The sequence below is a fragment of the Heterodontus francisci genome, unplaced genomic scaffold (genome assembly GCF_036365525.1).
Source record: "Heterodontus francisci isolate sHetFra1 unplaced genomic scaffold, sHetFra1.hap1 HAP1_SCAFFOLD_913, whole genome shotgun sequence".
In the NCBI taxonomy this organism is placed as follows: Eukaryota; Metazoa; Chordata; class Chondrichthyes; order Heterodontiformes; family Heterodontidae; genus Heterodontus; species Heterodontus francisci.
The window spans coordinates 21,798-38,917 of record NW_027141233.1 but is presented as its reverse complement, the minus strand read 5'-3'; the positions used below and the strand labels follow the sequence as shown (position 1 = coordinate 38,917).

The 17,120-nt window shown below is 51.8% G+C and overlaps 1 protein-coding gene across 1 annotated transcript; it reads left to right on the top strand.

Annotated features, from left to right (window-relative positions):
• The first annotated feature begins 774 nt into the window (after positions 1 to 774).
• Positions 775 to 15,954, top strand: LOC137362502 (pentraxin-related protein PTX3-like). Its single transcript, XM_068026884.1, has 3 exons — positions 775 to 933; positions 5,967 to 6,482; positions 15,087 to 15,954. The coding sequence occupies exons 1-3, from the start codon at positions 810 to 812 to the stop codon at positions 15,689 to 15,691; spliced, it is 1,245 nt and encodes a 414-aa protein (XP_067882985.1). The 5' UTR covers positions 775 to 809; the 3' UTR covers positions 15,692 to 15,954.
• Positions 15,955 to 17,120: the final 1,166 nt, after the last annotated feature.

Sequence of the window (17,120 nt, the reverse complement as noted above, 5' to 3'; positions counted from 1 at the left end):
ACCCCTCACTGTAACACACTCTGATATACCCCACACCCCTCACTGTAACACTCTGATATACCCCACACCCCTCACTGTAACACACTCTGATATACCCCACACCCCTCACTGTCGCACACTGATATACCCCACACCCCTCACTAATGGGAAAGGCCTCACTCATCATCAAGATGAAGGCTGTTGTCAGAGTGTGATTGTGTGACACAGGCAGCATTTGTTGGATATATCAATGAAAGAATTTATGACAGATTTAGAAAAATAAGAAGGTCTGTTTGCTTTGAAAATGGGGGATGAATTCTTCCTGTATCCCTTGGCCCACACACCTATTGCCCTCTCAGTCGCCTGAAACCCACAGTTGGGACCCACTGCTCCATTGAAACATCATGGACAATCGATGCAGTGAGCTTTCGAACTGGTCTAACGTTAGTGAATGGTTTTTTTTGGTGACTTTGGTGACACAGTGAGTGGGATGGAGTCCGGGGCTAAGTGCACTTGATCTGATGGGGCAGCGGAGAATTCCGAGGTGCAGTGGCGGGGTGGGGGGGGTTCCTGTGTTGTCACCGAATGTTTGCCTTGCTTTCCTCAGACTGGAACTAGCACTTTTCTGCAAGAAGTCGCCCACTCGTTCCCTGAGGGGGAAGCTTGTGTTACGTCTTATACTGTGTTGTGCTGAGGAGGGGCCACTGTGTCATCGGCAGCTTTATAATGGGAGCAGAGCAGTGTGCTGACTCTGAGAGCTGTCAGGCAGGGAGCTGCTGGTGAAAGCTCGGCTGACAGGAACGGGGCGGGGGAGAAAGGTTCGCATTAAAATGGCCGGTTTCTGCTTCTTTCTCCTCGCCGTGACCTTCCCCTTCGTGGCCGGCCGCGTTGTCAAGGAGGACGACAACTTCATGTTGTACTCCGACTGGCTTGATGACAGCCACGAGGAGGAAGGTGAGAGCCGCCTTGCTTTGCCTGACCGTGGAAGAAGGGGATCGTGAGCCTCCGCGTAACCAGGGCCGCGGTCAGAGGTCAGAGGGGAAGGGCAAGGGTCGATCGTCACTTGGCGGGGCGGGGGGGTGGTTTGGGGGCGCGAAGTTGGTGGGGGGGGGGGGGTGCCGGTCTGTGGGAAGACGGAGCCACCCTCGGGTTTTCAAAGGCTCTGGGCGCCAAGGGACCCCTGAGGGAGGAAGGGCTGGGGGCAGGGCGAGGGGGGCCGCAGGGGGAAGCAGAGGAGACCCACGGCTCTGAGGTGCTGCAAGTGACGGAGTTGGCGGGGGTTTTTGAGCACGGGAGGATGTGGGGAGGATCTGGTATGGCAGAGGGTGATATGTGGTGTAAGAGGGTACAAAAGAGGGGAAACTCCAGGAGAACACTAATTCTGAGTGAGATGGAGGGAGAGGAGGGGAGAAAAAGAGAGAGCAAGAAGAATATAGATGAACAGATATGGGAGAGACGGAAGTAACTGCTTATTGGTCCAATCTCAGTGACTGTTTATTCAGCAGGGTAAGGATCACTCACTGTGTAACTGTACAGAGTGACTGTTTATTCAGCAGGGTAAGGATCACTCACTGTGTAACTGTACAGAGTCACGGTTTATTCAACAGGAGAAGGATTACTCACAGTGTAACTGTACAGAGTCACTGTTTATTCAGCAGGGTAAGGATCACTCACTGTGTAACTGTACAGAGTCACGGTTTATTCAACAGGAGAAGGATTACTCACAGTGTAACTGTACAGAGTGACTGTTTATTCAGCAGGGTAAGGATTACTCACTGTGTAACTGTACAGAGTGACTGTTTATTCAGCAGGGTAAGGATCACTCACTGTGTAACTGTACAGAGTCACGGTTTATTCAACAGGAGAAGGATTACTCACAGTGTAACTGTACAGAGTCACGGTTTATTCAGCAGGGTAAGGATTACTCACAGTGTAACTGTACAGAGTCACGGTTTATTCAGCAGGGTAAGGATTACTCACTGTGTAACTGTACATAGTCACGGTTTATTCAGCAGGGTAAGGATTACTCACAATGTAACTGTACAGAGTCACTGTTTATTCAGCAGGGTAAGGATCACTCACTGTGTAACTGTACAGAGTCACTGTTTATTCAGCAGGGTAAGGATCACTCACTGTGTAACTGTACAGAGTCACGGTTTATTCAGCAGGGTAAGGATTACTCACAATGTAACTGTACAGAGTCACTGTTTATTCAGCAGGGTAAGGATCACTCACAGTGTAACTGTACAGAGTCACGGTTTATTCAGCAGGGTAAGGATTACTCACTGTGTAACTGTACAGAGTCACGGTTTATTCAGCAGGGTAATTGCTTTTCTGTCTCCCATCCTCACTGTGTAAATGTGGTATCTCCGTTTCTCCATCCTCTTACTCGGAATGTCAATCTCAGAGGCGTTTACAGTCAGTGTTACTCGTGAGGGGAAAGTATTCACCGTCTGATTACCAGGGGTGAGTAGACCGCTCCCCACCCTGCGGTCGATGATGTGTGGGCGGGAGACTCAATGCACAAACAGGGCCATCAGAGCAAAGGCAGATTTTCACATGTCAGCCCAGCTTTGGTGGATCCATGAGTGGACTAGCCCCCCCGCCCCCCCAGCCCGGCCCCCAACAGCTCGTTCAATGGCCTCGAACGGAGATCTGTTCCTATTTATGATATTCCCAGACAGAAATCATTAGTGTTTTCAGAAGAGGTTGGAATGACCCCTGGGAGACAAATTAGTGGTTATGTCTCTTAATTAGAGGTTTAACAGTGATTTGCTTTTGATCCCCCAATGGGGAAACGTTCTGGTCCAGGGAGGCTGATTCAGGAATTGGGAATGTCCACAGTAATGCAGTCGGGGGGAACTCCTCCACATTATTTTCACACAGACGGATTCTGGAACTCACTGCCTGAAAGTTGGTCGAGGTGGAAACCTTCACCACATTTAAAAGATAAAATTGCACATGCATTTGAAGTGCAGCAACCTACAGGGATACAGAGCAAGGGCCGGAAACAGGGACTGGCCGGGAAAGCTCTTTACTCCAGCTGGCAAAGACATGATGGGCCGAATGGCCTCCTTCTGTGCTGTACATTTTCACTGTTTCTATGGTCTTAAGTCACAGTAAAGGGACAATTTACTCTGTATCTAACCCCGTTTTTTTTGTGTAGAGGGAGCTTTACTCTGTATCTAACTCCGTGCTGTACCTTTCCCAATTATATTATTTTGCAATTAAGTGTTAAATAGGATACTGATAATAATGACTGTTCTTCTTACAGAGAGAGAGGGAGCCAGAGAGAAATGGAGAGATATGGGGAAGGACGAGTTAATGAAAGGGGCAGGAAGGGAGGGAGAGAAGGAGTTGAAGAGAAGGGGAAGGAGGGGGTGAGAGAAAGGAATGGAGAGAAAGATATTGGGAAGGGAGAGAGGGGACAAAAAGCGAGAGGGAGAAGGAAGTGAAGAGATAAGAAGGGGAAGAGTAATGGGAAGAAGGGGGCAAAGAGACAGAGAGAGAGAGAGAGGGAGCGAGGAATGAGAGGGAGCGAGGAGTGGGAGGGAATGTGGAGTTGAGAGGGAATGTGCAGTTGAGAGTGAAGGTGGAGTGAGAGGTAACGACGAGTGAGAGGGAGCCTGGAGTGAGAGGGAGCCTGGAGTGAAAGGGAGCGTGGAGTGAGAGGGAGCGTGGAGTGAGAGGGAGCGTGGAGTGAGAGGGAATGTGGAGTGAGAGGGAATGTGGAGTGAGAGGGAGCAAGGAGTGAGAGGGAACGACAAGTGAATGGGAGTGGGGAGTGAGAGGGAGCGGGGAGTGAGAAGGAACGAGGAGTGAGAGGGAGCGGGGAGTGAGAAGGAACGAGGAGTGAGAGGAAGCGAGGAGTGAGAGGGAGCGTGGAGTTAGAGGGAGTGTGGAGTGAGAGGGAGTGTGGAGTGAGAGGGAGTGTGGAGTGAGAGGGAGCGGGCAGTGAGAGGGAGTGTGGAGTGAGAGGCAGCGGGGAGTGAGAGGCAGCGAGGAGTGAGAAGGAGCGAGGAGTGAGAGGGAATGTGGAGTGAGAGGGAATGTGGAGTGAGAGTGAATGTGGTGTGAGAGGGAGCAGGGAGTGAGAGGGACCCTGGAGTGAAAGGGAGCGTGGAGTGAGAGGGAGCGTGGAGTGAGAGGGAATGTGGAGTGAGGAGTGAGAGGGAACGACGAGTGAATGGGAGTGGGGAGTGAGAGGGAGCGAGGAGTGAGAGGAAGCGAGGAGTGAGAGGGGGTGTGGAGTTAGAGGGAGCGGGGAGTGAGAAGGAGCATGGAGTGAGGAGTGGGAGGGAGCGGGGAGTGAGGAGTGGGAGGGAGCGGGGAGTGAGGAGAGGGAGCAGGGAATGAAAGGGAGTGAGGAGTGAGAGGGAGTGAGGAGGGAGTCAGGAGTGAGAGTGGAGTGAGAGGGAGCGGGGAGTGAGAGGGAGTGAGGAGTGAGAGGGAGCGGGGAGTGAGAGGGAGTGAGGAGTGAGGGGGAGCGAGGAGTGAGAGGGCGCGGGGAGTGAGAGGGCGCGGGGAATGAGAGGGGATATGGAGTGAGAGGGAGTGAGGAGTAAGAGGGAGCGTGGAGTGAGAGGGAGTGAGGAGTGAGAGGGAGCGTGGAGGGAGAGGGAGCGTGGAGTGAGAGGGAGCGTGGAGTGAGAGGGAGTGAGGAGTGAGAGGGAGTGAGGAGTGAGAGGGAGCGTGGAGTGAGGAGTGAGAGGGAACGTGGAGTGAGGAGTGAGAGGGCGTGTGGAGTGAGAGGGAGCGTGGAGTGAGAGGGAGTGAGGAGTGAGAGGGAGTGAGGAGTGAGAGGGAGCGTGGAGTGAGAGGGAGCGTGGAGTGAAAGGGAGCATGGAGTGAGAGGGAGTGAGGAGTGAGAGGGAGTGAGGAGTGAGAGGGGGTGAGGAGTGAGAGGGGGTGAGGAGTGAGAGGGAGTGGGGAATGAGAGGAAGAGAGGAGTGAGAGGGAGTGAGGAGTGAGAGGGAGCCTGGAGTGAGAGGGAGTGAGGAGTGAAAGGGAGTGAGGAGTGAGAGGGAGCGTGGAGTGAGAGGGAGCGAGGAGTGAGTGGGAGCATGGAGTGAGAGGGAGTGAGGAGTGAGAATGAGTGAGGAGTGAGAGGGAGCGTGGAGTGAGAGGGAGCGTGGAGTGAGAGGGAGCATGGAGTGAGAGGGAGTGAGGAGTGAGAGGGAGTGAGGAGTGAGAGGGGGTGAGGAGTGAGAGGGGGTGAGGAGTGAGAGGGAGTGGGGAATGAGAGGGAGAGAGGAGTGAGAGGGAGCATGGAGTGAGAGGGAGTGAGGAGTGAGAGGGAGTGAGGAGTGAGAGGGAGCCTGGAGTGAGAGGGAGTGAGGAGTGAAAGGGAGTGAGGAGTGAGAGGGAGCGTGGAGTGAGAGGGAGCGAGGAGTGAGTGGGAGCGAGGAGTGAGAGGGAGTGAGGAGTGAGAATGAGTGAGGAGTGAGAGGGAGCGGGGAATGAGAGGGAGCGTGGAGTGAGAGGGAGCGTGGAGTGAGAGGGAGCGTGGAGTGAGAGGGAGTGAGGAGTGAGAGGGAGTGAGGAGTGAGAGGGAGTGAGGAGTGAGAGGGAGCGGGGAATGAGAGGGAGCGAGGAGTGAGTGGGAGCATGGAGTGAGAGGGAGCGTGGAGGGAGAGGGAGCGAGGAGTGAGAGGGAGCGTGGAGTGAGAGGGAGCGAGGAGTGAGAGGGAGCGTGGAGTGAGAAGGAGTGAGGAGTGAGAGGGAGCGAGAAGTGAGAGGGAGCGTGGAGTGAGAGGGAGTGAGGAGTGAGAGGGAGCGGGGAATGAGAGGGAGCGGGGAATGACAGGGAGCGAGGAGTGAGAGGGAGTGAGGAGTGAGAGGGAGTGAGGAGTGAGAGGGAGTGAGGAGTGAGAGGGAGTGAGGAGCCAGTGTTGAGCGGGGATTCAGAGAGTGTTTGGGGTAAGGTGTCTCTTGATGCTCCTCCTGAGTGCTCCTGGTTAAAGTGCGGTGTTATCCCAATCACACAGCTGAGAGCTGCCCATGCCGCAATGAACTCTCTCACTGGGACAAGGCCTTTGTGATGCTGGAAGACTCGCATATGCGCCAGAACATGATCCTGCACTCTGTCGACGAGACCCTGGCCGGCGAGCTCAAGGCGATGCGCTCCGAGCTGCACCGGGCACTGGCCCAGCCCACTGGCACCTGCAGACATGCCCGCCATCACCCAGCGGACACAGCGAGCGCCCGCCTCGCCAAGCTGGCGGAGCTCAGGCACGAGGGCATGGTCAAGTGGCAGCAGGAGAACGCCAAGAAGCTGCAGGAGGTCTTCTTGTTGGTTCTGGGTGTACACCACAGGATCGGGGCACCGGAGGAGCAGCTGGAGAATGCAGGGCCCAGCGGGATGATGCCAGGCTCTGATGGCGAGGGGGCCCTGTGCCCAACTCTGATCGAGGAGCTGCAGCAAACCAGAGCTGAACTCCGTACCTTGAGGCTTCAGCTGCCTGCTCGACCACTGGTGATGCCAACCGAGGCACCTCCGGCAGGTAAGAGGCCAGGTTGACCATAACTACATGGAGACTCCACCCCTTTCATTCACATTCAATTCATTCAGAGAATTACATTGAATGTGCAGCACAGAAACAGGCCATTCGGCCCATCTGCTCCGTGCTGGTGTTTCTGCTCCACACGAGCCTCCTCCCTCCCCCCTACTTCCTCTCACCCTATCAGCTATTCCTTTCTCCCTCACGTGTTTATCCAGCTTCCCCTTAAATGTATCGACACTATTCACCTCAACCACTCCCTGTGGGAGCGAGTTCCACATTCTCCCCGCTCCCTGGGGAAAGAAGTTTCTCCTGAATTCCCCATTGGATTTATTGGTGACTGTCTTATATTGATGGCCCCCTAGTTCTGGTCTCCCCCCACAAGTGGAAACATCTTCTCTACGTCTACCCGATCGAAACCCCTTCATCATTTTAAAGCCCTCAATCAGGTCACCCCTCAGCCTTCTCTTTCCTAGAGAAAAGAGCCCCAGCCTTGTTCGGCTTTCCTGCTAAGCATATCCTCTCATTTTTGGTATCATTCTTGTAAATCTTTCTTGCACCATCTCCGATTTAATGATCAAACAGTTTCACTATGTTAACACTAAATTGCTGTGTTTTGCTTAAATCAAATGGGATTGGGCAATCCAATTTTTCTTGAGCACAATAAATGACTGCAATTCTCATCGGATCCAGGTTTTATATTCTTCCCCTCCCGTAGGGTTTAGCTCAATCCTCAGTCGAAGGGTCAGGACAGGAAGGAATTAAATTCGATAATGCCTTTCACAACCGTGGTTCATCCCAAAGCACTTTACAGCCAATGGAGTTCTTTTTGAAGTGTCGTCACTGTTGTAATGTGGGAAATGCAGCAGCCATTTTGCACACAGCAAGATCCCACAAACAGCACTGTGATAATGACCGGATAATGCTGTTGGTTGAAGGAAAATATTGGCCCCAGGGAGAACTCCCCCCCACCCCCACTGCTCTGCTTCCAATAGTAGCCAGAGCATCTTTGACATCTACCTGAGAGGGCAGGTTAACCGAAAGATAGCACCTCCAACAGTGCAGCTTTCCCTCAGGACTGCAGTGGGAGTGTCAGCCAGGATTTTATATCACCGGAGTGGGGCTTGACTGTTGACTCAAAGATGAGAGTGATACTCACCGAGACACCTCGGTAACATTGTTCTGTACTGTAACCTTCTCTCTAATTAGTCGGGACCACTACGGTCAGCTCTTCAGCTCTTTAACTGTTCCTCCCGTCCTCCTAAAGTATAAATGTGCTACCTCAGCAACAACGTCTTGCATTTATCTAGCACCTTTAATACTGCAGCGTCCCAAGGTGCTTCACTGGAGCATTATCTGATAAAAATTGGACACGAATCACATATTAGGGACAGGTGACCAAAAACCGGCCAAAGAGCTCGGTTTTAAGGAGCGTCTTAAAGGAGGAGAGAGCGAGGCGGAGAGGGTTTAGGGAGGGGGATTCCAGAGCTCGGGACCCCAGGCAGCTGAAGGCACGGCCGCCAATGGCGGAACGATGGGAATCGGGGGGATGCTCAAGCGGCTGGAATTGGAGGAGGGCAAGAGATCGCGGAGGATTGTAGGGCTGGAGGAGGGTTACAGAGATGGGGGCAAGATTAAGCGAGGATGGAAGCATATGAAAATGACGGTGAATTTTAAAATCGGTGCCAGAATGGGAAATTGGAGAAATACACGAAGGAGAAAAATTTGCAGGGTGATTGTTGGGGGGGGGGGGGGGGGGGGGGAAAGGGAGGGGAAGAGCAGGGGGGAGCGGGACTGATTGAAGAGCTTTGTCAAAGAGCTGGCACAGGAACGCTGGGCCGAATGGCCTCCTCTGTGCCGTAATGACTCTATGATACCAGCATTCTGCCTCCTCCACTCGAATCTGGAGTCCATCCAATGTATTGATGACTCTCTGTGTGAAGAACTCCCACAATCATAGAATCATACAGCTGGGAAGGAGGCCATTCGGCCCACCGTGCCTGTGCTGGCTCTTTGAAAGTGCTAACCAGTCAGCCCCCCCGTCCTTTCTCCCGCAGTCCCGCAATATTTCTCCAATTCCCCTTTCGAAAGTTACTATTGAATCTGCTTCCACCGCCCTTTCAGGCAGCACGTTCCAGATCACAACAACTCGCTGCGTTAAAAAATGATTCTCCTCATCTCCCCCCCCACCCCCCTCTGGTTCTTTTGCCAGAGCCGGTTCTAAATTTACCATTTAATAGTTTGAAGCTTGTCCCACTCTCCCTTCGAAATTAAATATTAAAGATTGTGAAAGCACAGGAAAGTCAAAGTGTGGAAAACTGGTTAGCATTGCTGTGAGTCATCTGACCCCTAGCGACCTCAGACGCCGGGCCTGGTCACTGCTCTGTGTCAGCCTGACATTTCCCTTTCTGGGGTCTTTCTCTCTCTCTCTCTCTCTCTCTTGCTCGGTGACCTTTCGCCCACTGCAGGAAGCACAAAGGTGCTGGCTGACAACTGGGGGAATCCTGTGCAAATATCTGTGTGTGTGTGCGTCTGCGTCTTTCTTGCAACAGGGCCTACACAGGGTCAGAGATATCTTGCTTGGTAAATGGGAGCAGTTTGATGGCAACAAGGCGATGGAGCACAAAGCTTTCTCACTGGCACATATCTGTATAGCACTGAAGTGGGAAGGACTGAGAGACAGGCTGTGTGTGGGAAAGTACAAGCTCCTTAAGAAACTGATTATATCAAATGCAACCCAGGAGACATGGCAGAATCAACGATCCACAAAATAAAGACACACATAGGAGACTGTGTGTCGCACTGTATTCCCGGGATATCCATGCTTCCCATAGAATTCCAGTGCAGGATGGGAATGTGCCCAAACCAAAGCCTCTTGAGGCCATTATACCCGGATTAAAATTAAATCATGTGTTCACATAAAATCATAAAAAGGGTCTTTTGTTTCTCTGTCGGCTTTCCCACGGGGATTGTTTCCCGCTAACCTCGTCCCGTTTGATTTCCCCCCTGGCAGGTCTCGGATTTCGGAAAGATAAACGTAACACAGACACACACAGTAAGACAGACGAATCGATTCTGTAATAGTGTGAGAGAAAGAGATCAGAGAGAGATAGAGAGAGACACACACAGGCAGGAACAGTGAGTGACACAGTAAAGGAGAAATGTGCGCTTGGCAAGACACACACATAGACACACACACGGGCACGCACACGGGCACGCACACGGACACGCACACGGACACAGACATGTACAGCCCTCTACGAGCCTCTTAAGGCCCCCCAATCTGATCGTCGCCCATCGTGACGCCTGTTTGCACTCCTTTCACCAGTGGTGGGCTCTTCCACCATGGGGTGCGCACCTTCCCGGCCTTTCCAGGCCACTAAACACCACCCCACCCCCACCCCCACCCCCCCCCAAATCTGTCCTCCTTACAAAAAGAGGCATAAAAAGGGGGCTTCAAATGAGCTGAGAGATCCACTCCCTCCTCAAAGTGAGTTGGAGCCTGAATCAGTCCATTGGGAGCCTTCCGCTGTTTGCACAATGTTTGGCACCAGATTCTGGGACCTGATGCGTTCTTGACTGGAGTGCTAAGCGAAAGGCAGAACGTTCCCACACAGGGCAGCGGGGACACAGAGGGAGTCCCGTCCCACTGGAGTCTCCAGGAATTAAAAACCAAACTCCTGGACACTGGGCAAGTCAGGAAATCTGTAGGAATGCACCAAACAACCCTGTAATACACTGTTTAGCTGCAAAGAGGTTGCAGGTTGGTAGGCTGTAGCTGCTGTACCCAGCACGTCGGCGACACTCACAGGTTATGCAGACGCAGTGGCTATGTTATTGAACCGGTTACCGTGAGTTCAAATCCCACTGTGGACAGCCTGCAAAACTTGAAATCAAATTAAAATGAATTTGTAATTTTTTTTAAAATGAGCGAGATGGGAGATCAAATCTCCTCCTGACCTTTCCTTCTCTGTAGGAGAAGATTTGTAGCTTCTCCAGTCCATCATGAGATCCCCTCATCCGGAAGAGCAGCGTTAACCTGGGGACATTTCCCACAACCAACATCGCCAAATAAAAAAAAAAACAGATTATGGGGTCATTTCGTCTCGTGGCTGCTTGTGGAATCTTGCTGTGCAGAAATTGGCTGCCGTGTGTTCTACAACAGTGACTACTCTTCAAAAAGTACTGCACTGGCTGTAAAGCGCGTTGGGATGCCCTGAAGCTGTGAAAGGCGCTACAGAAATGCAAGTCTTCTCTTTCATCCCAACAGTTCTGATGCTCCGAAATGTCAAAGGGCCTTGTTCACTTCCCAGATGCTGATAGCGCTTGCCAGCACTCCCTGGCTTTGCCTTCAGATGCTCCCGCAGTGATTGTTTTTCCCCCCTGTTTTCTTCATACTTCCTACAGAGAGAAAACGTTTGAGCCAAAGATTTGTTTCTTTTTTTAATAGTCCGCCTCCCCCTGTGGAGTGGGGCCAGTGGGAGGAGGGGGGGGGGTTCCTCGTGAAACCGCCAGCTAGTATTTGTTTACAGTGAGGAGGAGATGTTTTAACACTCAGCTCTGACATCAATAGAAACCAGATGTGTTTAAACCACTGGACAAGAGGCTTGTGCCCAAACTTCGACAGTTTGAACTCGTAAAGCGACAGTCACCCGCTCTGCAGAGATTCAACTTTTTTTTGAGTGCTGGAGATTACAGCTGATTAAACTTCAAAGCTAGCTGCTCTGATCTTGAATGGATCTGTCTGTCGGTGCAGATATTCTAAGTATCGTTTATTCCCCACGTACCCCACCCCCCGCAAGTATTTATTTTTGCTGTGACTGAGTCCAGGCCTGACTGAGAGTGGGGGAGTGTCTGCTATTGGTGTTAGGCTTTTGTGGGGGGTTGCCAAGAGTTGGACGCAGGCAACAACTCCCTTCAGTGCTTTTCTTCCTCGCTGCCTGTCTCCTAACTCGAGCCCCCCCCCCATCGCCCGCTGTGCCCACCAGTACTCGGTCCAGCAATGCCTCGCCCTTTGAAATTCTTATCCTCATGTCCTCAAATCCCTCTATAGCCTCACCCCCCCATCCCTATCTCTGTAACCTCCTCCAGCCCTACAATCCTCCAAGGTATCTGCACTCCTCCAATTCCGGCCTCCTGTGCATCCTCAAGGTTCATCGCCATGTCTTCAGCTGCCTGGAGTTCCCTCCCTAAGCCACTCTGCCTCCCTCCTTTAAGACACTCCTCAAAACGTACCCTTTTGACCCGAGCTTTTGGTCACCCATCCCAATGTGGGTCTCCTGCTGTGGCTCGGTGTCATATTTGGTTTGATAACGCGGTGGGCCGTTTTACTACTTTAAAGGTGCTATATAAATGCGATTTGTTGTCGAGTCTTCATTCAGTGCCTCTTCTTCCCCCACCCCCTCTCTCACACACACACACATGAAACAGAGTGCCTTGAGTCACACAGTTGGGCCAGTGCTGAATCAGCTTGGATATAAATTAACACCAGTTCCTGTGTGGCAAACTTTCCTGGACTCTGTTTCGTCGTTCTCAGGAAAATTCCAAATATCCTGGCCCACACAACCCGGCTGCTCCCTATGTGGAAATCGGATTCGATGCATCATCTCCCACTGTAACTCATTCATTATGGGAATAGAGGGATAGGGTCCCCGGAAGTGCAGAAGGTTGTAGTTTAGGCAGGCATCAAGATCGGCGCAGGCTTGGAGGGCCGAATGGCCTGTTCCTGTGCTGTACTGTTCTTTGTTCTTATTACCTCCATGCCCTTCTCTTGCTCCCAGGATCCACAGCCAGTGACAGTGTGATACCAAGGTTAAGGAGCCTTAGGGAGTGTAGCATGTTCGGGAGGAACTGATGTCTTTGAGCCATTGGTTTCCAAAGCTCTTCGCCACTGGGGGTGGGGGGGGGGGGGGGGGTTTCCTTGGCTCATGTCTGGATCTGTTGTACACTAACTGATAGAGACCGATTCCTGCCATTAGTGACTGGGAGATGCGAGGTGAACTTGATGAACTGTGGACTTTCACCAGCTAGCAATCCTAACGTGCTTTAAAAGACTTGCATTTCCATAGCACCTTTCACGTCCTCAGGACGACCCAAAGCGCTTTCCAGCCAACGAAGCACTTTTTGAAGTGTACTCTGTTGGAATGTAGGAAAGGTGGCAACCAATTTGTGCACAGCAAGATCCCACAGACAGCAACGTGGTCATGACCAGGTAATCTGCCAGCCAGCATTTATTGCCCATCCCTAATTGCCCTCGAGAAGGTGGTGGTGAGCAGCCTTCTTGAACCGCTGTGGTCCATGTGGGGTAGGTAAACTCACAGTGCTGTTAGGGAGGGAGTTCCAGGATTTTGACCCAGTGACAGTGAAGGAACGGCCGATATAGTTCCAAGTCAGGATGGTGCGTGGTTTGGAGGGGAACTTGCAGGTGGTGGTGTTCCCATGCATTTGCTGCCCTTGTCCTTCTAGGTGGTAGAGGACGCAGGTTTGGAAGGTGCTGTCGAAGGAGCCTTGGAGAGTTGCTGCAGTGCATCTTGTAGATGGTACACACTGCTGCCACTGTGCGTCGGTGGTGGAGGGAGTGAATGTTTGTAGATGGGGTGCCAATCAAGCGGGCTGCTTTGACCTGGATGGTGTCGTGCTTCTTGAGTGTTGTTGGAGCTGCACCCATCCAGGCAAGTGGAGAGTATTCCATCACACTCCTGACTTGTGCCTTGTAGATGGTGGACAGGCTTTGGGGAGTCAGGAGGTGAGTTACTCACCACAGGATTCCCAGCCTCTGACCTGTTCTTGTAGCCACGGTATTTATATGACTACTCCAGTTAAATTCCTGGTCAACGGTAACCCCTAGGATGTTGACAGTGGGGGATTCAGCCATGATAATGCCATTGATTCTCAAGGGGAGATGGTTAGATTCTCTCTTGTTAGAGATGGTCATTGCCTGGCACTTGCGTTTTAATGAAGTTGGTTGAGGGATAAATATTGGCCCCAGGGAGAACTACCCCCCCCCTCCCACTCTTCAGATAGTGGCCATGGGATCTTTTATGCCCGCCTGAGTGCAGACGGGGCCTCATCCGAAAGATGGCACCTCCGACGGTGCAGCAGTCCCTCAGTACTGGCACTGGGAGCGTCGGCCCGGATTGTAGTGCGAATTCTCTGGAGCGGGCCTCGAACCCCCGACCTTCTAAGAGCTCGACCCGCTAAGCCGCGGCTGAAGGAGGCTCTGTCGAGCTCAGAGCCCTGGAGGGCCAAGGAGCGGCATTTGGACAGAGATAAAATGCAGACTTGGCTGTTTGGTTGGCCTTTGAAGTGGAAAGGAACAGCAGAATAATGAACAAACGTTGCTCTGTCCGGTTCTGCTTACGCAGCTGTTCAACGCCAATCGAGTCTCTGATACAGGACTAAGTAGCGTTTGTACTTAAAGGTCATGCATCTGTGAGTGTTCATTCTCTCTTCAATCTTTTTAACCTTTGCCCTTACTGTGTGTAACTCTGGGACAGAATGTGTCTGTCGAGTGCTGAATCACATTCCAGTCCTGAGTCAGATTGAAAAAAAGTTCAAATGAGTTTTATCAATTACTGAAGGGCAGTTATGAGCATACCCCTTCTACTCCTTTCTCCCTCATGTGTTTATCCAGCTTCCCCTTAAATGTATCGACACGATTCACCTCGACCACTCCCTGTGGGAGCGAGTTCCACATTCTCACCACTCTCTGGGTGAAGAAGTTTCCCCTGAATTCCCGGTTGGATTTATTAGTGACTGTCTTCTATTGACGGCCCCCTAGTTCTGGTCTCCCCCATAGACGATCTGGTTATCACGCTGTGGGAGCTTGCTGCGCGCAGATTGGCTGCTGCATTCCCTCCGTTGCGACTGACCACACTTCAGGCGTACTTCATTGACTGTGAAGCAGCTTTTGGGGCATCCCGAGGTGGTGAAAGGCACTACATAAATGCAAGATTTCCTTCCTTTACCCATGTGTGGGCAATATGAGAAGGCATTTTCCCTCCTGTGTCGCTCGTTTTCCGTCAGGCTGTCACCTCTGCCACTGAACCAGGGAGCAATCCCATCGGCAGCAGGGCTCGTCACGTTCAATTGCTCAGTGTAGCTGCCCTCACATCCTAACTCCGTCTCCAACCCTTGTGCAGAGGGGGAGATCTCTGGCAAATAGGAAGCCAGGCAAACTGATAGGTCTTGGGAATGGGGGGGGTGGTGGGGAAGAGAGAGGAGGCTGGTGGGGTTCCTTCTTTTCTTAAAAAGACCCATCTGTGCCCTTGGCTGAGTTGGGTGTGGCTGTGAAGCCCCATGTAGTCAAATAGCCAGCTGAAGCTCACCGCCGTGGCACGCCTATTCAGATCAGCCAGTCATGTGAAGTGAGAGGCACCGTCCATCTCTGACCCGCAAATGGTCAAGGGTTGGAGGCAGCCGGGAGGAAACAATCGGATGTGGAATTGCTGTGGGAAGGGGGAAACTGTCAGCTCTTTCAGGATGGATGAATTAAGATGGGCTGAATGGCCTCCCTGAAGCATAATTATGAGGTGACGCTGTGTGAGGAAGGGATCAGATGTTCCCAGGACTACTCTCGTCTTTTCTTTCTCTCTGTGGTTTGTACAGGGTGCCGGCGAGCATTGAGTTTTGCCACTCATCTGAAGGGAATGCAGGCCAGCATCCTCCTTGCGGACAACCGCGACCTCCTCGCCTTCACTGCCTGCATCTGGGCCAAGCCAAGTGGTGCAGCGGAGGACACAGTTCTCTTTTCCTACTGCACTAAAGGAAACGGCACTGAATTCCAGCTGTATCTCAGCCGAGGCTCGGTACAATTCTCAGTCGGCGGCAGGGAGGTGGACGGTCACGCAGGCCCCTCTGGAAAGTGGACGCACTACTGTGGGATCTGGGACGGCGAATCGGGGAACGCGACGCTGATGGTGGACGGGCGGGCGGTGGCTTCGCGCAACCTGTCGGATGGGCCGCACGCATTCGCTGGCAGGGGAGGAGCTGTGCTGCTGGGGCACGGAAGCACCGACTGTCGAGCGGGCCAGAGCGCCAGGGAACCCACCCCCTTCGCCGGAAAGCTGACGGGCTTCAACCTGTGGGACACAGCCTCCACAGAGATGGAGGTGGGCCTTCTGCTGAGAAGCAATGGGTGCGACGTTAAGGGGAATGTGGTGGGGTGGGGTGTCTCTCAGGTCACGGTGGGTACCGGTGTGCTGTTCCACTAGAGAGCCATTCAATCCCACTGTTTAAGGAAGCTTTACACCAGACAAAAATCACAAAAAAAAAAACACTGAACTGTGTTAATTCCTCTCCTTTCTTTGAAAAAAAAAAACTTACAGCAGTTATTTTATGGAACGCAAAATGAGCTTCACTGACTTAATTAGCCAGAAGACAGCCATTTTGAAATGCGAATGTGGGCAAGGCAGCCATTTTGAAATGTGATTGTGGGCAAGGCAGCCATTTTGAAATCTCCACTCCACCTGCATAGCCTATCCTATATTGCAGAACCAGTCGTGCACCACAAAAATGGCTTAAAAGTTAAAAGCTACTGGATTTTGCATCTGGCAACTGCAAAAATGCTGCCAGTTAGGACGTAGCCCAAGACAGCACCTGGTTCGGTTTGGGGGTGGGGCGGTGGCATTTTTTTAACGGACTGCATGCCGTACACAAGATTGTGCGCCAGCTTGGGCACGCAGCGTCGGGTAAGAGGTCTGCTCACAGGCACACGGCCTGATTTCCTGAAAAAGAAAACAACACGGCCAGTCAAGAAAGAAAGCTTACTGCCCCTCCCCGGTTTCCATTTTTCCAAATGGCTGGATGCCCTCCGTCACATGGTCAACTGCATTGATGGTATAGGTCTTTCTATATATTAATGATTTAGGACAACAAAGAAATATTTCACTTTTTAAACATAGTATACAAAGTTTCCTAATTTAGTGCTTATCTCTAGTTTAAGTAAAACATGCTTAAAACTATAAGCGCACGATGAATTTTCTGTAGCAGTGGGCTCTAATCGCAAGACGCCTATGAGTGTTGAAAGGTTACAGCACCAAATCAGGCCCAACTGACCCATGCCCCTTAAATGCTTCTTTGTTATTTGCCTCAACTACTCTAAAGTCCCACATACTCACCACTCTCTGGGTAAAGACGTTTCTCCTGAATTCCCTATTGGATTTATTAACACCTATATTTATGGCCCCAAGTTTTGGACTCCCGCCACCCCCCCTCATTCCAAATGGAAACATCTCCTCTACGTTTAAAATTATAAAGGGGTTCGATAGGGTAAGGACCGCCATCAGCTCACCCCTCAGTCTAGAGAGGCTGTTCAGTCTTCCCTGGCGGTTATAACTTTTCTTTTAAAAACCTTCACGTGATGTGGGCATCGCTGGCGAGGCCAGCATTTGTTGCCCATCCCTAATTGCCCTTGACAACTGAGTGGCTTGCTAGGCCATTTCAGAGGGCAGTTAAGAGTCAATGACATTGTTGTGGGTCTGGACTCTCACGTAGGCCAGACCAGGTAAGGATGGCAGATTTCCTTTCCCTAAAGGACATTAGTGAACCAGATGGGGGTTTTTACGGCAATCGATGATAGTTTCATGACACCATTACTGAGACTAGCTTTCAATTAATTGCTATTAATTGAGCTGCCATGGT